Source organism: Drosophila nasuta, chromosome 2L, assembly GCF_023558535.2.
Source record: "Drosophila nasuta strain 15112-1781.00 chromosome 2L, ASM2355853v1, whole genome shotgun sequence".
NCBI lineage: Eukaryota > Metazoa > Arthropoda > Insecta > Diptera > Drosophilidae > Drosophila > Drosophila nasuta.
Window position 1 is genome coordinate 10,390,268 of NC_083455.1, and position 22,972 is coordinate 10,413,239.

At 38.7% G+C, this 22,972-nt stretch overlaps 2 protein-coding genes across 3 annotated transcripts in view; one reads left to right on the forward strand and one right to left on the reverse strand.

Annotated features, from left to right (window-relative positions):
- The window catches only part of LOC132790936 (uncharacterized), a 36,095-nt gene that overhangs the window by 8,377 nt on the left and 4,746 nt on the right, over window positions 1-22,972 (reverse strand). The window lies entirely within an intron of this gene.
- LOC132790960 (uncharacterized) lies at window positions 12,394-13,675 on the forward strand. The gene is made up of 3 exons (XM_060799729.1): window positions 12,394-12,513; window positions 12,588-13,461; window positions 13,524-13,675. The coding sequence occupies exons 1-3, from the start codon at window positions 12,464-12,466 to the stop codon at window positions 13,554-13,556; spliced, it is 957 nt and encodes a 318-aa protein (XP_060655712.1). The 5' UTR covers window positions 12,394-12,463; the 3' UTR covers window positions 13,557-13,675.

Sequence of the window (22,972 nt, forward strand, 5' to 3'; positions counted from 1 at the left end):
CATTTTGCCAGCAGGCTTAATTCTATTGAAATCTTTCGAGATGTTGAGTAAACCATTAACTTGTAAAGCATGTCAAATAGACGCTTCACTAGCAAATAATTATTAGCTCTAAAGTCAGCATTGTACAAACCGAATGTAATAGAAATTGCGTATACGTTATGTGTATGCGTATACGTAATATACTTGTTTATATACTTTGTTTACCTTAAATACAATTTTATTATGATGTCAAAGGCCTAAGTTAGTATACGTTAATTAGTTTTATGTTTCTACAATCAATTTTTGCAAAAAACAACGCAAATTAAATAATATAAATTACCCTAAGGTCCATGCTGTTGCTCATCTTATTGCAATTACGAATTGTGTTCGTTATTACAATACAAAATAATATAATACATTTTTTTATTTCTTTGAATTTATTTAAACTAATCTTTAACTTTATTGCGTCTTGCTGAAATTTATTATTTATTCATTCTTTTCTATCATTTTAATGTAATATGTAATTTATTTAAAATTTTATGATTGATTGACACAACTTTCAATATATTTAAACTATACATTGAAAGCTAGCGTAGCCTTAAAGATTAAATTTATTTGTTATTCATTCTAACATATTTCATAAAATTGGTATTATGTAAATTCTTTAGCATTATTTTCATTTCACGACTGACTGATAGATTGACGCTGTCAACCTTAAGTTATGGAATAAAAGCTTAAAATTTTCATAGCATAGCTGGGAAGATTAAATTGATAAATTCTATCAATATTATATAAATTTGAAAATAATAATGAATAATGAATTTAGTAGAATTATTTTAATTTTACTACTGACACGACTTTTATCACATAGTTTAGTAGTAAGAAGCTGCAAATATTAGATGTTGCTTAGCGATGTGAAACTCCTTCTATCGATTGAACTCTCGATGGTTTTGGTTACAATCGTGGGTGCGCCGATATCTAGTGTCGATAGTACTATCGATTATTCTCCTCCTCTATTCGACACACATTTTCATACTACACAATGATTGAATATCTCTTCCGAAGGAGGTTAAAGTTGAAGACAAAAACTTGTTAGTTTTGAAAAGAGGCTTCAAAATTCTATAAACTTGAAAATGTTGAGCTTTGCCTGCTGTTAGCTTTTCTGCTTGATCCTCGCCCACGTAAATACATATTTAACTACTCTTGGCAGATGCTTGGGCGTCAACTGGGAGGTTGGGTTCGTTTGCTGTTGCTGTTGCTGTTGCTGTTGTTGCGTGTAAAAACTAAGCTCGCAATGCTTTAAGCTTTTCCCTTACCATTTTGTTTTGGCTGCAAAGCCGGCAAGCTTATGTATTTTTTGGTATTTTCGCTGGCATGGCATGGAACACATAACACAACTGATTTCACAAATGCAGCCAAAGGCGGCAAAAGCAAACCGTACGCGAATATACAGCGTGTTTTTCTGGCCATGTTTGTTGTACCACGTTGCCAGAACCAGACCAGAGACAGCAAAGGGATCGGGATTGGAAGCGGGACAACGCAGCAGCAGCAGGTCGAGCATAGAGGACACAGGCGACACAGGCTGAGGGGACAGAGGAGTGCCACTTCACGCGCTCAACAGCTTCCGGCAGCGGAGGACAAACAGAGAGGAGCGAGAGCAGGACATGCACAGTTGCTGCAACCGTCTGCTCTTGTTTGTTCCTCTTGCTCTGGTTGCTGTTGTTTTGTGGTTCGTGTTGCACTTGCAGCGCATTTTGCGTACAACTCCAACTGACAAAAATAACTACAAAACTATACAAAGGCACCCAAAAAATACAAGAAGAGACAACATCGTATCAAGTAGTTGTTCCCGAAAACTTGCAAAAACTGTTTCAGCCAGTGGGAAATCGTTTGCATGCGACTCGTAATGTGATCGCTGTCAGCTGTTAATGAGTGCGTATCTCATTTAACAGCCACTCCGTATTTGTTAGCAAAGGTAAAGAACTCAAAAAATAATAAATTAAATAAATGACATGGGAAATGCTGAATAAACTGTGGCTCACTGTTTTATTTTTTCCCTAAAAAAGCATATTTGACATTAAATGTTTTAACATTTATTTGCATAACATCCTTACTTAGCAGCTGTTAGTTTACATTTATTATTTATGTTAAATTGAATGCTGTTAAATAGTTTGTACGCTATGACAAAGATGTGAAGAGTGGACAATAGTTATTACCTTTGATATTTAGAAAGTTTATATAATCAAGACAGAAAAATGATCAAATTTCAATTATTTCTTTCTTTTCACTTTCAAAGTGTATATTGGTAAAATTTTGGTATATCGTATATACTAATGCATTCAAAATATACCATAGAATACCAAATATACCATTAATTCAACAAACTTAACAAATAGATGCATACCAAATAATCTTCTAACTTAAAATTCCTAAAACTAAAAGAAAAACTATATAAAATTTTGTAATTGATTTGCAGGCGAAACTGTAAGCGAGAACGTCTCGTCTAAGCGCATTTTTGTGCTTCTTTGGTGTGTATGCACAATATATTGTGCATATGTTTTATATGAATGCTATTACAAAATAAGCAGCAAACATTATAAGATAAATTGCAATGCGAAAGGCAATTGAAAAGTACACGCGCAAATCTAATAAATTTACATTAGCAAATAAATCTCTTCAGTCTGCGCAAAGTACTCGAGTATTTTATTTATTTGACATAGCAACCAAGAGTTACGAGTTTTTAATCAAATATTGCAAATAATGATTTAGATAATTGTCATAAAAGCAGAGAGTGTCGAAATAGTTGTCTATTTACATTTGCCTTGTGGCATCTTAAATACTTCGACACCACTTCACAAATATTTGCTGTTTAATTTGTGGAATGTTTGGATTGATAAGCGGTTCTTCGAGTTCAATGAACTTGTCAGAACCGCAATTGTGATTGCAAAACACAAGTATTAACACTTGAGAATATCAAGCGACAGCCGCAAAACAAAAGACAACAAATGCATGATAATGAAGCACTGAAATGAGGCGTTGCTAATAATCAGCTTCGGTTTTTTTGGCACAGGATATGCAAATTTTGTTGGTGCTCTCGACTAGACTTTTGTGGATTAGGATTTGTTTTGGAGTTTCAGTTCAGTTCAGCTTAGCTTCGCTTCTATTCTATTTCTATTTATAGTATTTTTCCATCCACATTTGGCGACCTTTCAACTGAAGCGTGGCATTGTGTATTATGTGTTATTATGTGTGAAATCGAGCGGAAAAGCTTACATCAAAATGTTTCGACGCAAATGAAATTCAATTTGACAATTCTTCTAACTCAATTTGTGTGTCGAGCTTTTGACCAGTCCACATGCAACATTCTGTGTCCAACGTTCAGCGTTCAACGTTCAACATTCAGCGTTGCATGCATCAAAGTTATAAATGAATTTATTGCTTAGCTTTCCACGCCAGCTCATATAATGTCCACACATGGTGTGAATGTGTGTGTGTGTGTGTGTGTGTGTGTGTGTGTGTGTGTGTGTGTGTGTGTGTGTGTGTGTGTACACTGTGAGAAAAAGTCAGGGCGATAAGGAACACTTTTCTGACCAAGTTACTGTTATTTGTCATTTTCATTCTAGAATTTTAGTTTTTATTTATTTCTATTACTATTATTACGATTATTATTATTATGACTATTATTATTATTATAGTTATGATTATTATTATGATTATATTTATGATTATTATTATTATTATTATTTATTTATGTATGTTTGGCACTTAGTTTTAATTATCTCTTTTCAAGTATTTATATTATATTAATTTACAAACAAGTTTAATTTTACCCCATGTATTATGATGTATAAACATTCATTTATTTTCTTGAATGGTTTTTTCTGTGTTTTAATTTTTTGGCCAACATTAGCAAACATTGTTTATAAAATATTTATTTTTTCAGAATTACTTGCCCAGCTTGAGTTTAGTTACCCTTTATTTCGCTCAGTGTATGTAGTGTGTGTTTTGGCTCAAAATTAATCGGATTTCTGCCAGAGCCAGAACCAGAACCAGAACCAGAACCAGAGCCATAGTCAGCAGCATTGCCATTGCCAGAGCGGCGCGTAATACAAACGAATTGATTAAATTAATGATGTCCCCCAATGGTCGCAAATAGAATATCCTTGACAGTTGTCGCTGCTTACCACTTAAATTCCACGTAAGCCACACGTGCAGCTGGCCACGCTTATCGATTCACTGCTCATCAATTGCTTTGGCAATCAGTTTAACGTGAGCGCAGCTCTAAAATTGATTGTCACTTCACTTGACCTTGGCACAGGCATTTAAGAAAATTGCGTTTCGAGTTGTGCCTTGTAATTTAGCTGCTTAGTCTATAAATAAATCCGTTTGTCGCGTTACAATTTTAATGCCAGGTTTATGGATTTTACTTTGGATTCAACTTTAATGCATAAAAGTGATAACTGTGCAGTATGAAAAGTAGTTAGAAGTTAAGTATCCCAACTAAATATACTGAAATATAATAGTAGCTTCGTTTAACGTTTATACTACTGCATTCAAAATATACCAAATATATGTATATATACTTTTTAAAAACTGAATTAAACTAAAAGCTCTATTTTCCATATCGTTTATACTACTACTTTCAAAATATACCATAGAGCACAAAAAATACCAAATGTTCATTATATGACAACTGCTGCATTCTTTTGACCACAATAAGTTATTTCTTGAACAATTGTATCTGACAACCAACTTTTATGAAATCATAATGACGGTCCTGTTGAAGAATATATTTTACCCTAAGGAGTCGAAGAGTATTTCTTCTGTCTGTTAGGTATATTTCGTGGTATAATTAATACACCATAAACACAAAGTCAATACTTTTGCCATGTGGAAGTCCAGCTTAAACTTGGTGTTGTTTTAGTGTGGCTTTTGTCAATGTGAAAATCAATTTGCATAACTCGGCAAACAATTAAAAGTTTCTAATTGGATATTGGGCAAATATTCGCTGAAATAGAGACACACGAGCAGCTAAACACAAAACTCGAAAACATTGCAAAGCGAAAGAGAGAGGGAAAGTGAGAGTGAGAGTGAGAGAGCCACAAAACAATAAGAAGAGTGAACAAGAAATTGCGACAGAGTCAAGCGCACAATTCACAATACGCATAATCAATTTTTGGAAGCCAAAGTTGCCTCCCCCTCTCAAATGTTGGCTGGAAACTAGGGAAGGTTGGCTTCAATCGCCAGGTACTCGACTATGTAGCTGGGAGGGGGAGGAGGGGGGAGACGGAGAAGCGTCAGGCTCAGTTTTTGGCTTCAGCTGCTGATGGATGTCCCTGGGGCAATACATCAAACCAAATTAGCAGTTTGTGCTGGCAAAGCCAAAATGTGCATGGCACAAAAGAGATTGAAGACTGTCGGAGAGACGGACAGACGGACAGAGGAATGGATAAACAGAGCAGAGAGGGAGATGGACTGACTCGACTGGCTGGCTGGGCTGATGGTGCGTATGCTCAACTTATGTTCAGGTGCGTTGGCCAGTCAAATTGCCAGGCAGGTTGTGGCTGCTGCTTTTCCTGCTGCCTCTGCTGCTGTCATATCAAAGCAAGAGCTGTGAACGGAACAGGAGAAGGACGACGAAGGACATTAGATTGTCTGCGTTTGAGTGTGGAATGCGTTAAATGCGTTTGATGTGCAGAGTGCGCCTAATGTTTGCAAATTTCCATAAAACATGCAATAAAAGCGCAAGAGCGATGGCTAACAAGCCGAACGGAGTAGCTCTAAAAGGAGCAGCTGCAAAAGCAAAAGCAGCAACACCAACACCAACAGCAACAACATCGAGAACAAGAGCAAGAGCAAAGCAACACACGTCACATAATGGAAAAAGTACAAGGGTCGCATAAAAGCATAACAAGCAAACGTGTAACATGCCCAAAAGTCGAAGCTGGAGCTAAGGCTGAAGCTGTAAATGAGCCCAGGCAAGAGCTAGTAGACGACGGCGTCCCAGTGCCACAAAGCCAACAAGCAAGCAAGCTAGAAGCGAGTGTGATAGACTAGAAGATACTTTCCATACGGATGCAAAGCATGTAATAACGGTGGAGGGTGGTCGATAGACTGGCATAAGCAAGTCGATAACAGCAGTCGTCAATAGTAGATCATTAGTGGACAGCAGTGGTTGAAGTATATCATTAATCTTTAAAAGTAGAACAGAAGCAGCAGAAGTCGTCAATCGTAACGAAATCAATCGTCAGCAGAAAGCATTATTATTTAATATTATTCGCATATTAAATTTCATTTGTTTAATTTCATTATTAAGTATTGAACTTGTACAGCCGAAAGAAAAAAAGAACTATAACAACACAGGAGAAAACTTATTTGGACCAGACGTCATATTCATATTAAGGGAGTTCACTTTTGAGTGAACGTTTTGGGTATACTAAATAATCAAAGGTTATTCTAACATATATTACCAACTTTACGTATATGTAAGGTCATTTAAGCAGTCAGACAAAAAGAAATTCGAATTTATTAATGATAGGTGTATCAACTCATGCTTATGGTTGATCATACCCCTAACCCACTACGTCTGCCGGGTATCTCATTGAGTTCAAAAGCTAACCAGCCGCATCGAGGTTGAGGAATGTGTTCGGCAAATGGCAACAACAATGGCTAAGACGACACGACCAGAGGGCCATCATCACTAGACAATGTAATGCTTCAATATCACACACTCACACACATACACAGTTAGTCACACACACCTACACACTCATTCTCTACGTAAGGCAGACAATGACAATCTACATGGAAGCGCCAAGTGCAGTTGCAAGTTCCCTTGAGTGAAATCGTTGGAAAAACGAAAGAAGACAAAAAAGTGCTTACAGCTCCCGCAAAACGGAAATACGTATACGCAATATACGTATACGTGTTATGCCACGCATTTGGTCCGCTTCAGAGATGCACTTTCATTATGGCACGCTTCTGTTAGCTCTGCCCTCATCGCCCACATCCTTTTGTACTGCACATTGGCATTTCGACTTGCAAGTGGCTAAGATGAAACACTGGGGCGTCGTTTGATGTTGCCCAATATGTCATCTAATGTTGCGAGCTGCTTCTGCCTCTGCTGCCTTACAGCTGTAAATTATTGCGATGCTGCAAGTGCGAGGTGGGTTTCAGTAATAAGTGAAGTAATTTTAAATGAAACCATGATGAATTTTAAGCAACTGATTGCTGAACAACAATGATTTTTGTGTAAATTGTTTTGTTTTATATTTTATTTTATCAAAACAGTTGCCTGATATGTTTTGTCATCAAAATTACCTAATAGATTTAGGTATATTTATATATTATATTAATATTTATTCTATTTAGAATAGTCGTTGTCATCTAATGATTCATATATACGAGGTGTGTTCAAAAAGTAAGGTGACTTTGTATTTTCAAGAAAAACTATTAATTTATTTATCAATATTTATGTTGTCCCCTTCAAAGTAATCCCCCTCAGATACAATACACTTATGCCAACGGTTTTTCCAATCCTCAAAGCACTTCCCATAAGCACTTTTCGGTATAGCCTTGAGCTCTTTCAGCGATGCAGTCTATTTTCGGTATTGGCTCACCTGGGCTCTTCCATTGGGACGATTGGGCTTTGGTTTCGATATCATAACCATATACCCATGATTCGTCACCAGTTATGACCCTTCTGAGTAAATCTGGGTCGTCGTTGACGTCATTCAACAGCTCTTGAGCTCATGCTCATGCGACGGTTCTTTTGGTCAAAATTCAGCAATTTCGGAACAAACTTCGCTGACACACGACTCATGCCCAAAATGTTTGAAAAAATTTCATGGCACGAGCCAAGCGATATACCGACATCTTCAGCAACTTCTCTGATAGTGATTCGACGATTTTCCAAAACAATTTTCGTCACTGCTTGAACGTTTTCATCAGTTGTTGACGTGCTTGGGCGTCCAGAGCGAGGCTGGTCATTGGCATCTTCCCGGCCATCTTGGAAGAGTTTGTACCACTTGTACACATTTTTTTTACTCAGAACAGTTTCACCGTATGCCACTGTCAACATTTCAAGTGTTTCAGAGCACTTAATTTTATTTTTTACACAAAATTTGATGCAAATCCTTTGATCCATATTTTTCGATAGCAAAAAATCGCCGGGCACGCAAAACAACTTGTAACCTTTACGCCTCTCACAACCAAACAAAAAAGGGGATTCAACTGAAACTTGGTACAGATGTTAGGGAAGAGTGTACCAATATAACAAAACAAAAAAATCGATAATCGAAAATATATTGCCCGCGAAATTTGAAAAGTCACCTTACTTTTTGAACACACCTCGTACATAGAAAACAATTTATCACCTTTCTTTATCTTATGATTTATGAACAAAGTGAATATCTTATTTACTGTTTAACATAATTGTCCAATGATTAAAGAATACAGTTATCTCTATAAACAGTTAGACGACTCTACCTGCAGAATTCTCGGAGATATTTACTTGCAACCCAGCAGACAGACGGAATGAAGTCTACTACTAAACTTGTATACTAAACTAAACTGTTATACATGGTTTCTAGCTTTAAGGGTGCAAACTGTTATACCTGCCCTCGGCCCTTAAGGAAGCATTACATGCATTTGTTAGGCCACTGCAAATTGCGTGTAATTTGACAAGTGTAAACACTTAATACTCCGCCCTTCCCCCCACTCTTTCCCCCTTTGTGGTTAGGTGGTGGTGGGGTGAGTTATTAAATATGATGCTTATTATGCTCAAGTCAAGTTATGGGAGCAACAATAGCATTGAGTTATGGCACTCGAGGCAAAAGTAGTGTATTCAGCTGTCTGCCTCTCGGAATTGTTTTGTTTATTGTTCCGTTTTTGGGGCCAGCTTACTGAAAATGGAAGTTAATTAGTTGAAATGTGCTGCAAGTTTAGTCTGCTTCAAGTTTTGCGCAGAATGCGAATTGCAAATTAAGTTAAATAAATTAGAGCGCTGCACTGCACTGTGTATGCTAATTTTAAATGCTACCTAAATTAGTAAAGAAAACTTTTAACAATTTTTGCTTGGTTTGCGCGTCTCTTGCAGATGCGACCAAAGAAGACGTTTAAATGTGAAACGAGCTGCGGTTTTTGCTTTGTCGCAACACAAATAGAAAGGGGGGCAAAGCTATGACACGAGCAGCAGCAACAGCAGCGAAAAGCGTAATCAAACAACGAGAGCTGCTCCAGTCAGCTAGCTGCCACGCCCCCAAGCCCTCGGGCTGAAGTCAGCTCACAAAAACGCACGCAACGGGATGAACAGGTGAGTGCACTCAACTATTAAATACGCTAGATAGCGCTGCCTTATCGAATCGTTATGACTTTGACAAAAGCTCACTGCTACAACTGATCCAATTAGAAAGCGGCTGACTGTTATAACTCGCCTAATTAACTTGATGTTCGGTGGTTTAACAACTGCATAAGAAATACTCCAAGCTCTTAAGTGCGCCAGGTGGCGCTTTAACATAATTTATGGATTTCTAAACCTTGGCAAATACTCATTGCTCTCGATCAAAACTGTTGCTAGCAAACACTTGCTTAATGCTATAGCACCTGTCCATTTACATAGCAATGGAAAGGCTTGAAATACTATATGCGTTGTCATTGTACTACGAATTGTCTGTGTTTGCATGCGTTTGTCTGCTCGAGTTGAGTGTGTGTTCGCCAAAGGCAAGCAGTGTGGCCAAATGTTTGGGCGTCGGCGGTCTTTAATTAGAAATTAATTACACGTCTCACCTCGATACACCAGAAACAGAAGCATAAAACAATGCCCAAGGGGCTTATGTGTCTATGGTTAAATTCGAATATTTGTGTGTGTGTGCGTGTGTAGAGTAGGTTTGCGGTTAGTTGTGGGAGACACATAGACAGAGAGAGGGAGACAGCCGATGTGTGTTGTGCATGTAGCGAAACTGCAAATGCAATCTCTGTTTTCAAGACAATACAAAACTTTGCATACAAATCACAATTTATTTCATTCGATAATTTCCTTAACGTGCATCACCTGACAGCTGAAGCAAGACTTCTGAAAGCTTTTGTGGCAATTAGACTAAAAATATTTTAGGCATGTTTCCACATGCTAAAATTTTAGCCAAAATAAAAGTAATACCGAAACCACAAATGACAAAACCACATAAAAGCCGTAAATATTTATGCGCACCATTTGAATATTTATAATTATTAATTACGTGCACACACATAAATATATATCGTACCTGTGTGTGTGCTGCGAAAGTAAAATTTATGCGGCGTAATAAAAATTATAAATCGATGGAAGTCGGAGTTGTCGGCCCGGGGGAGGGGGCGACGGGAGAAATGGCGTTGCAGGCATACAAATGAATAGCTCTTAAATTTTCATTTAGCTGTCCGAAAACAAAGCAAACTTTTCATTGCCTTGGCTACCGAAATGGATGGAGGAGGGGTGGAAGGGATTGCAAGAAGCACAAAGTGCGGAGGCGACGACAGGAGACCAGAGCAAAGCCGCAGAGAGCGTAAGAGAGAGAGAGAGAGAGGCTGGAGTTTGGCGCTCCACAACAAATTGCTCGACCCATAACCGCAGTGCAATCAATTGTAGTGGTCCAGAGCAAACATTGGCGGCAACACACAGACACAGAATATGAGCAGGAGGAAGGTGCGCCGAGGCGAGGCGAGGCGCAGGCACTTTATATGCCGAGGTAATGGCGCTTAATAAACGTCTTCACTTGAGTGCGCCGAGAACAAAAACACCAAAACGAATTGAGCGGCCGTGTGACAGGGGCGAGCGGAGCGTGGGTATGAGCACGAGAGCAGAGAAGAGAGTGAGAGAGAGCAAGGGAAGCTCACAGAGCAACACACGGAACGAGAGCGACAGTGCTGCCCTGGTCGTCCAAGTAATTATGATTTATGCTGACCGAGAATGTAGAAGGCGTCTAATTGTGCGCAGTCGTAGGCGTGATGTGGTCGTGTGCAGACACAATTATGTCCTGCTCGACCACCCCCTCTCTACCATCCCTAATGATCATCAGAGCGAAAATACTAAGTAGAAATCCAACGCGAACAGCAATTACAGCGGACACAACAGACGTGAAAAGATTTCCAATTTAATGCCGCTTATGCATGCTAATGCTTGTCTGTTCTTTGAAATCTGTTGCTTCGCCACCTCAGTGTTAAATAACTTGGCTTACACCTTGCTGGCAAAACTAATACTATATGTCCAAGAGGCGTTGTTAATTGTTAGTCAAAGATATTGAATATTACGAAATACGCTTAAAAGGTTTGTCAGTTCAATTGAAAGAACTAGTTGATCAATAAGCACGCTCATTGGAACTTTAACTTAGTTATCGATTATTCTTTAAGAACTAGATGAACTGAACTAGTGCGCTATTGCTGCAACTGAACTGTAACAATGCAACTGAACTAGTCGGGTTTTAATTGGAATTTTAAACTAACACCTATTAAAGAGTTTAAAGTTGGTCCGGAATATATAAAAAGAAATGCCATTTTATTAGTTCAAAACGTGTAACAATGTAATAATTGCACAATATCTAGATGAACTGAAGTACTGCACTTTTGTTGCAACTGAACTGTAACAATGCAGCTTAACTCTACAATACGCCAATTGGAATTTAAAGCTCTTAAATATCAAGTTGGCAGCACTTGACGAATCCCTACTTGACCATCGCTCTAAGCTTATTACGTGCCAGTGCGCGGGGCTGAGCTGCGCCACCGTCAACACCCATTAATGTCACCACATACAATTGCGAATTGATGGCAAGTTGCTTGCCATAATGAGGTGGCGGTGGTGGTGGTGTTGCTGGTGTTAACCATGGCCAAGGGCGCGTGCCGAATTAATTGATGCGCCGCTCGTCTAGGGCCACAGGACGCTGCTGAAAACGCTGCCACATCATCATCATCATCGACAACGGCAGCAAGGGGCCTACAACATTTTCGTTGAGGAATTCATTAGGACAAGTACGCGAGTGAGAGAGAGAGAGAGAGAGAGAGATAGTGAGAATGCAAGGAAGTGAGTGAGAAAGAGTGTCTGCTGCTAAGCAGGGCAGGCAACTCGTCAAATCAAATTTTAATTTATGCTGACATTAAAGTGTCTGCGGGGCAATTAAATCGACAAGGGGCTTGGCGCACAGACACTTGGCTTTGATAAACTGTCGTCAAAGGAGGAAATGCCAACACAATAGGCTCTTTTCTTTAAGCCCTTTGCACTTGACTCGTTCCTTTCAATGTACAAAGGGCCACAAGAAAAGAGATTAGCCAGCAACGATATTAATCGATAAAAACAGCGACTTGAGACTTAATTGCAAAGCACACACAAATGTCATTAATTGCAAAGTGTGCACTTTACAACACTGTAAATGAAAAAAGTCAACAAAAAATGATTGAGTATTTTACAACATCGTAAATGAGACAGTGTCAAACAAAACTTGTTAAATCAGCTTGAAAAATGGCAGCCGGCGAGGATAAGCGTAAAATAATGGAAGAATTGAATAAATAGTAAGGAGAAAAACTAGAAATTTCCTTTGAAATTACTAATCTATAATTTCTGTGCTGTTTTTTTGTTCTTGCAGCGATCAGTTTATTGGCTGCTCCATTGAATACAGAAATGATTTGCCCGAATCGATGCCGGGACTTAAGTTTCTGCCAAGTGGCGCCAAGACTTTGATGGACTACACCACGGATCCAGTGTCCTTTCCAGAGCAAGAGACGCAGTACGAATTTGACTTGAAGGGACTTTACCAGGTTCTCGATCTCGATTTGAATGCTCAAAATCCGCATGAGTACCCCACTCAGCGAGGTAAAGTGGATGCCAGAGATGCCGTATTGCTCACTGACATTGTGGATCCCAATATGCCGATTCCGCCACCCTTCTCAGCACAGCAGACTGCCAAACAGCGACGCACGGCTGCTCCTCGGACGCATGCCAGCGTTCAGCCCTTTGGTGTGATGCAACTTCATCAGTCGGAGAAGCAGGAGATCGGTATGGATGCTGTCAGTGTGGAACAGCAGAAGCTGGCCATCAATCGGACATTCGTGGACGTCAACAAGCCGCTGTATGAACATCCCTTCAAGCCGAACAGCGGAATCCATCCCGTGGCAGTGATGCCCCTCTTGCCGGAGCAGCGGGAGGCGCATGAGTTTGTGCACGTTAAGTTTGGCATTCCACCGAACATCAAGGAGAAGAGCTTGCTCAAGAATTGCGGCAACCATTTGATCAACTTCAAGGAGATATCCGAACAGCCAGCTGAGACAATCAACCGCGGCATCACAAGCTACATTTCTGATCAGCGTTTCAGGGAAGATCACAATTCGGAGGCGGAGCGCTTCGAGCATTTGGTGTTGCACGAGCGGCATGGCCACGTCTTCTATCAGATAGTCAGCAATCAGCTCCGGCTGCGCAAGGAGCGTCCCACGGCAAATACTCGTCACGGTCTCTGCCTGTTGGTAAGTTCAAATAATCTACATTTATCTCGAAATATTGATATTAACTATCGGATTATTTTTAGCAAATGAAATGCAAGAAACCGACAACAGGTTAGAAGGGTCTGAGCAATCTAGAAGTAATACTATCAGCATGTCAGTAATAACCATAATTTGTTTGCTTTGTAACAACTTTTAAATATATTTAGAAGCTATCTATATTTAGAGTCTTAATAAAGACATGAATCGAATTATTTATAGCAAATGAAATGCAATAAACCGGCAGCAGATTAGAAGAATCTTTAGCAAACTTGAAGTTCTGCTATCAACTTGCCACATCATTTGTTTTGCTTTATAGCAATTTTAGAATATATTTCTACAATAAGTTGCTGTCTATACTTTAAGTCTTTATAAAGAAATGTCAATTAATACTACCTTGCTGTAGCTGAGACAAGTTTGTGTCTTAGATAAGCACAGGTTTAAATACACACTTGAGTCTTAATGAGATATACACAATTAATAATCAGTTATGATATTTTAGCTTCAACAGATTTGTGACTTTGTTTAGCACACTCCATGGTTTGGGTCTTAGCAAAGGAAAAATCAGTGGCACCTTTCTATTCGATAACCAAGTATCGTATAGTTTCTGCAATATTAAAGTCGTTTCTATCTTTAGATTGCACATTGGTTTGATTGTCTGTCCCACTATTCACTATAATCTGCTTTGCTCTCTTTGTATTCACTGCTTTTATTTCTAATTTCAATCAAATTAGCATCGTGCCAAATCTAGCGGATTTCGCGCACAGATCAGCGCCAATTTCCAAATCAATATATATCGCTCATTTGAAATCCCGACTGTATTTGCCGGGCTTATGTGGCGCAACTTTCGCTGCATTTTCACAGATTTGCGATATAAATTTGTTGCTTAGTTTAGTTGGCGGAAATATGGAGCATTGTCTGGCAATAAGGATGATAAGTCCTTGTTGATATTGTGTTTGGTTTATTCGTGGCGCAACGTTGTGTCACGTTGCCAGGCGACACACACACACATGCAGACACACACAATCTCTCCTCGTTCACCCCAATGTCATATGCCACATGCCACATGCTGACCATTTATGCGACAGATTCCTGGCTGGCTGTGCTTGCCAAAAAAGCAACAATAACCAAAAAAAAAACTCCATATATATAAACGATTTATACACGAAAGCCGTATCTAGAAAATATATACGTATGCGAATGCTGAACATTTATCATGTGCATATATTGTGACATCCATGGGCGGGAAATGGGAAATTGTTATAAACATTTCGGGAAGCTTTTAAAATGCGTCGATTTTCCATGGGCTTTTGGCAGCATTTTCATTTCGTCGTGTCATTTATGGCCACCAAAACTACCGGAAACAAGAAGCCCAAACAAGTTAGCGAGCTACAGCCATGACGAGTTTGCTCGACTCTCAGATATCTGCCAACTATAGTTTAAGAAATTTATGAGCCTACTCTTAATCTATTCGGAATGTATTCCTATTAGGAAATAACTATTGTATAACCTTTATAAACTTTATAACCTTTAATTCCTAAACAATTTATAAAACCTTCGAAATTTAAGCGTTATCTTGATCGAATTACACATTTAACTACGAGCTTAAATTCTTAGTGGAAGACCAAAATTCTAAACGAGAATTGCAAAATAAACCCATTTTTATATTGGGTTTGTAAAGCCTAAAAAAGGTGTTTTTATGAAATGAAATTTTTTTTAAAACCTTTGAATTCAATAATTTTTATTCTTTAGAATGTGGTAGAAAAAAATGCAACGAATTAGAATATTTGCCTCTCCAAATTTACAACAATATTATATTCATGTGGAAATATTCTTTAATTTTTAATGCGAAAGTAAATCGATGAAAGTCGGAGTTAATTTAATGTTGTATAAATTCAAGAACTTTGCTTTTATTTTTTAGAATGTAACTTTGTTTTCTCTTTCTTTGAAATATGTCACTAAATTATAATACCCTTTTGCACTATTAGGTATTAAGTGCTGGCTGGTTGTAGTACTCTAGTCTAGTACTAGTTGCCACTATATGTAGTAGTGGTATGTGGCATGTGTTGCATGTCGCATTTTGGTGCAGCAAAACTCTGTCTCTGCCGCCGTTGCTGTCGTTGTCTCTGCCGCTGGCGTCCAGTTGCGCCTGGCTAACTTCAATGCGAAAATGATGCATGATGGCTTTAATGGATTAGCCGTTGGCCAGGCCGAGCCATCTCGAGCTCATGCCGGGGTCGAGAGAACATTTAACGCTCTCCTCCGAGCTACTATTGTTGGTTGGCATCGACAGCAGAGTAATGGGGCTGCTCTAGGGAAATACGGAATGTAGAATGGGGAATGGATGGTGTAGCGCATTAAACCCTCAACAAATCAAAATCAAATCGATGCGTGTCATACATCAAAAGCAATCACAAGGCAAACCAATTCGTCCTTGATATCCTGCTGTTCCGGCTCAAAAGGTATCCTGGCGTGGCGTCGAAGCAAATGCAAATTGTGTTTTGCCCCCCTCCGAGATCCGTTCTGCAATCAGACACCCCACAAATACAAATGTACTAACATTGATATGATGAAAAATTAGCATTCTTTGTTGGTCAACGCAGAGTCCTTTGTCCTTAGTCCTTTCTCAGAGTGAAGGCAAGGCCAAGGTGGCTGCAAAAGCGATTTAACAATGAGTTCTCTTCCTGGCGAGAAGTGTGCTCAATCAGCATTCGGTTCACAGCACTCGCAAAATGGTGTCACAGGATCATCAACAGTTAGTCAGAGATGAGAATGAAAGTTGAGAATGAGGTTGTTGCTGGCCATTTGTCTAAACAGATTGTTGAGCAGAAAATGCAGCAACTGTAGTTGACTTTAGTTTGCCAATTGACAAAGGTAAGTCTCAACTGGTGAAAGCTCAGTGAAATGCACATTAGAAACACAGGCTGACAGTGGCTGTGTTTAACAGCCAGCCAGACCGAAATTGAAGTCATCATTGAGAGAGAGAATTGACGTATGTTGACATCAATAGAAGCTTCTGCTTGGCAACAGCTTCATCAACTTGCTAAAGAGTGCTACAAGCAGCTCTTTAAGATGAAAGGCAATCATTATTAGCATACTCTTATGACAGTTTCAACTAAATTAAAAGTACGTGTCTTTAATAGGTAATAATGTATAATATTATACCTTATCACTTAATTATATTTTACTTTATATGAAGTTATGATTTAGTTTAAACTGCAAAAATTCAGCTCCAAACAACTTTTTTTTACGCACTAAAACGTCTAGCTAGTTTGATTTAATTCATAGATAGAACTCGGACTAATTACGAATTTAGTATTTTTGCTGTTTTGTTCAACGAACTTATTGCAAACATTTGTTTTCGGTCCTCAACTCGTGACTTGTTGTTCCATTGTCACTTGCAGCATTTTGTGAAAGTGTCTTGCAACTGGATCCATGTAATGTGAAACTTTCGCATCATGAATCATTAAACTATGCCAACACAACTGCAAAGTTTTGCCAGCAAATTAAAAGTTTGGCCGAAAACAATTTTAGATCGAAATCCAAAGCTTGAAAAATGCCGAAAGCGCAACATGACCGATAAGCCAGGCCATTCCAGACAGGCAGGCAGGCAGTCAGCAAACAAATGTGTTAATAAAATGGCAAACGCAAATCGAAAAGGGTCTAAGAAATTGAAATGAATGGAGTGCGTATTGCCATGTTTGATTTTGGCAAATGAAAACACGCAAATCTGCGCCAGACACTCTGCCCTGAAATGTATGCTTTTTTTGTTTTCCTCACTTGGCAGGTTTTTATACCTGCTACACATATAAGGGTATTATAAGTCTGTGGCTGCAGGAAATGTATGTAACAGGCAGCAAGAGTCATCTTCGACCCCATAAGGTATATGTATTCTTGATTCTTAATTACCTTGACTGGCAATCTCGTATATACTCGTAGTCTATGATATATTTTGAATACAGTACATTATTGATATACTAAATATAGCCTACGGTATATTTTTCGGTATTTTGCGGTATATTTTTGGTGTATTATAAGAACAAGATTTTATTAAAAATGGGTTGCGTGTATCTGCGGTATATTTTAATATTTTTGTGGTGTATTTTGGGTATATTTGAAGAATATGTTTTATTGAAAATTGATAGCAGATATCTCACAGTAGCTTTTTTTTTGTGTGTTGAATTTTAGTTTTAGTTTAGTTTCTAGTTTGACTGTTTTGTCTTTGCTCCCTTTATTAAAGTTTTCCTTGCTTTAGCATGCTGCTAATCAATTTAGCCAAACTGTAAACTCACTCCCTTGGCAGTGCTTGGCAATTGGAAGGTGTGCAGCTGCAGCTGCGGCTGACTCATTCACAAGACGTGTCGGACAGAGAGCAATTCCATTTGCACTAAAAAAAAATACGAAGAGGCAGCCATCCAAAGCTCTTTTCCTGACAGCCTGAATACCTCAAGGGCGGCAGCAGTAAAAGCAACAACAAAAACAACTGTGAATGCATTGCATTTGCTTCACTTGTATTTCTTTTAAAACATATGAGGCAGCAGCCTTACCCACAGCATACTTTTAGCAGCAACTGTAACAGCCTGAGACAGGCAGACAGTGTAACATGTTGCATTGTTGTTCTACATTTTTTTAACCACAATATCTTGGAACGCATTGAAGAATGCGTTTTCGTTTAATATCATTTAATATGTAAAAGTCTGTCTCCTTTCGGTTTCTCACATTCTTCGGGTCTTGTGGCACAACTTTTGTGGCTTTTGAAGGACATCAGTGCACTATATCAAATAGCAATTAGATGGTTTGATTGATTGCAAATTTTGTGGGATGCCTCAAGTTGGAGAGTGAAAGTTCAACTTTCATGGGTTGAGTCTGCTTTTGTTTGGTTGCTTTGTCACCATTGTTGCGGATTTTTTTCTTCTTGTTGCGGCTTGCCTTGACCTTGTTTGCATGCATAATGTATAATGTAACTTTTTAATGTATTGTTTCTTTTCCCTTATTGAATTGTTCCCTTTCTTCAATTGCCTTAGCTTATGGAGCAACAAGCACACTTCTTTCGATACTGTTGTCAACCTGTTGCTAATACTGAAGACACTTCTTAGGATTGAGCTGTTAAAACACAGATTTCAAAGATAATTTGAAATATAACATAAACAGTGTCATTTCTCCAACTTCTGAATAATTCATGTTTGTAGCTTGTTCATCATGAATCATAACAATTTTACTCTCATTGTTATTTAATTTAATTATATTTTCTAAACCTCGTCATTATATTCCATTAGGCATAGATCAACTTGTTTGACCATTTCTAATTGTTATAATCTAACCTGGCAAGCATTAAGTCAATATTAGGTACTTATAAGATGAATTGTTCTAGTGTGTCAAAAAACACATTGCTTCTTTATTTCCTACATATCTTAAGTCTGAAATCTATAAATTAGAATTGCCATAAATCTGATTATTACAAAATTATTATTTATTTAGTTCAAAAAGCTGCAAGTTAGAAAAATACTTGTCGGATGGCGAATTTTTAAATAAATTGTGAGCAGCTGCGCAGTCGATTCGCTTCTCAGCAAGTTTCGATGATTATGTACTCCAATTTTTTCTTAAGAACCAACATTAAAAAATCTAGAGCATAGTGCACTTAATTTAGCTTTTTGTTATTTTAGCAATTTATTAGTTGACAACTTACATATTTACATATTTTGTTTTAAACAAAACATATTATATTTTCAAGTCTTATGCATTTTAAGTATTCACTTCAATCGTGCAGTAAAATAAGCTTTAGCTTTATGTGATTTTTGGCAACAATAATGCATATTTTTCAAACGCTTAAATAATTCATTTTTATAAAAAATCGATGAAAGAGCAGCTGAAAATTAAAGTTTACTTTTCAATCGCTAAAGAGGCAACTGGGGAGCATAATCAGCTTTAACACTCAGCTGTTGTACATTAATAATGCAGTTTTTAAGGTTTTATTTCTCTATTTAAATATTTGTGTATTTGTGGTGTGCAGAAAGTGAGAAATTGAAGTTAGTATTTATGTTTATATTTGAACTAATTCCGCGGCTGTCGCCGCCGCAACCAAAACGTTTGCGGTTAAATGGCTGCTTTGTAGCATACTTTATGGCGCTGGCATACACACACACACACACACAAACACACGCATACACACATACGCAGTTGTACATGAAAGTGCCAGATGTGTGTATGGCGTAATGGCTTGTATGTTTAGTCTTGTTGTTGCGACTGCTGAGCCATTGTTTCGCCCCATAATATTTATGTTATGGTTACAAGGCTTTCGCCAGTCCGCATTTGTGGCAAGTTCCACTCGCGTGTGTGTGTGTGTGTGTGTAGGTGGCACACGTCTGAGCGACTGCGGTTCCCTTTCACTACCAACCAAGAGACGAAAGAGAGAGAGACGTCAACAACCCAATTCGATGGCGGAAGTGTGGCATTTGAGCTGAAACCCAGCAGCAAGCTAAAAGCTTTGCCTTTGCCTTTGCCAACAACATGAAGAAAATGCAAAAAAAGAAGAAGAAGAAAAAAATGGTAACCCAAGCAAATGCTGAGCATAAGTCAAGCAAATCGTTTGTTAATTGGCTGACATGTAGTACTCTTGTGGGGCCAATTTAAAAATGGCCCCAGAACAAGGTCAAAAGTACATCTTGTTGTTGCTGCTGCTGCTGCTGCTGCTGATTGATCGACAGTGATGTAGCGAAGCGAGAAAACACTTGCTGCTGCCTGCAACAGGCACGTGTACACAGTGCGTCTCGCTCTGCCACCTGCAGTGCATATACAATGGCCACAGCGTTGCCAGACTGTCGCAATCTACTGCTTTGTTACAAGACGAGATTTGCCGTTAAATTCGAATTTCGAACTGAGCTGCACTTTTTAATTATGCACGCCACATCCTCATTTATGTCATTACGCTTTCCTTTTCATTTTCCACTCTCCAACGACAAAAAAGCAAGCTAATTTTAAAATAATACACGCTGAAATAACGCAGCCAGCTAGTGATTAAAATGCCTCGCTGAGCGAGGGAAAAATTGGTCAACAAAGTATAAAATTAACTTGGCAAGCGAAAACAAAACACAGAGCGAAAAAAAAACGCGCATACTATAAAAATGCAACTCAAAATTGCAATTTAATTAATGAAAATGCGTTTGGGGAATGCAGAGAGAGAGTGCAAACTGCGGACCGGAGACTCGTAAAATATGCGATAGAAAGCAGATACAAAGTTGTAGTTGAGGGTGGCAAAAAAAAAAATGCAATGTGGCAGGAAAAGCGTCAGCTGGCTTCAATGAAAAACAAACTGAAGAACGAGAATATGGGAACAAGGAAAAATAGCCGCAGTTTTGTGAGAAATGTGAAAATTAGTAGAAAACGAAATTTGCCAAATTAGCAAGCTGTAAATTTTGCAGCTCTCGTTTCGTTTCGTCTCGTTTCGACAGCAAATTAATAAAGTTTCACGTTATTAGTGCAGTTTTAGCCTTTGCTCATTTTCTAACTTTTCTGTTTCTTCTTTCTCTCTCTTTTTCGGCCTGCACTGCAACGGTAAGTTGGCCAGTGTGACCGTTCGTCCGTCCATCTGTCTGACTGTCTGGCAACTAAACAGCCTCAGTCGAGACGCTTCTCCTGCTTTTGCTCAATTTAATTTCGCTTGTAGTTTTAAGCAGTCCGGCACTGAAACTTTGTGCCCTTCCAACCGCCTCTTCACCAACAAGTTGGCCAAAGCCAAACCCCTCGCTAAATGAGGCCATTTCTTCTCCATTGTGCGTATGGAAATTGTATGCAGAACTTTTGGGCTCGCTCAACTTTAAGTGCACGCGCCGAGGAAAGCAGCTGCGACTTTGCTTTAATTTATCGCCGCGGCTTTATCGCGTGCACTTTTTATTTATGCAGTTTATTATGCAGACACATACATACAAATGGCGTATTAACGTTGACATTGCATTACACAATATCCTGCTGCAATATCCTGTCGCACACTTGACCTAATTTTGCGAGGGGAGTGAAAAGTTTTTACAGTTCTTCCTCTCTCTGCACTTGCAACCTATCAAATATAAATTTTTCGATATTAGTTTTGCCTCTTGATAATTATATAACAAGGCTCAAAGCAATTAGCTCAGCATATTGTTTACGAGAAATATATTGAAGACAGAGCAACTCTCAAACATTCAATGATTAATCAGAACTCGCACATTCTGCAAGCATCAGCAGCAAACAAAATTCATAAGTGCAAACTTTACGCCCGCACCCAATTTTCAAACTATAAATTTAACGTCTCGAGAAAGGAAAGGAAACGAAGACCAAAGTCTCTTCACTCTCTTCCCTCCCCCTGATTTGTTGGCTCCCTACAGTTATTGCATTCAATTAGCCCGTCTTGGGGAGCTTTCACTCTCTCTCGGTTGGCCCCATTTCACTTGGGAATTCCTTCGCCATCCGCACATTGTGTGGACCAAACGAACATCGTCGACCGGTTAACGGACCAAAGTTGACCGACATAAATTTCATTAATTAGAGCAAAATTTGCTGTACTTTTTGAAGATTTGTTAATGTTGCTGTGCTGCGGTCATTAGCAAAATATTTATGATGGTTGTTTGAAGTGTAAAAAAGTGCATGATACATCCGGGTCAAAATAATTGCTTCACTAGCCACCAGCATAATACAAATATTTTCCTAAATTCTATTTAGATTTTTAGGCAGGCAACTTAAAGCCACTTTTTCATTTCATTTTCGGTTGGCAACGTTTTTGCCCTGAAAAAGGGGATAAATCAATTGAGAAAAAATATTAATGAATTATTGATGAGATAAGACCAAAAAACCCCAAAACGAAATCGAAATCCAAATCGGAATCCAGTGAAAATCCAGCTGAGAATAACAAAGACAGCTCTCAACTAGTGAATACCCTATAGGCTAAAGCATAATATATGCAACGTGTACGACGTATAAATAGCGTAAAAAGCGAGCAAAAAAAAATTCAGCAACGGTAGAAGAATTACACTAGAGGGCAATAAAACATGATTATTGCGGTAGAACTTTACAGACCGAGCAGTTGCATTCGTTGCATTGCAATGAGTTGCATTCGAGATGGAATCGTTCAGGGAGATGCCAGAGAAAGAGAGAGAAAGGGAGGGGGGAAAACGGAAGAGGAAGCTAGATGTTGAGCTTGCCATAAATCAGAAGCCGCAGATTGTCAGAGAAATGCTAAACGAGAGAATGCGTGTTATTGCTGTGCCTTGACCAGACACTGACATTAAATATTATCGATATAAAGTGGAATGTAGCATTAAACCAGTGTTGAGCAATTCCGCTAAATATTACCCGTTGCCGAAGCTTGGGGAGCAAACAAAAACAACAGCTTAAATGCGACATAATTGAAAAGCATTACTATTGTTGTTGCTGCTGTCGTTGCTGTGGCACTTGAGTACTTTGCGCTGTGCATTAAATGCAATTTGAACTGTGTTAAAAGCGCACTTTTCGCGCCATCGCCCTTCGC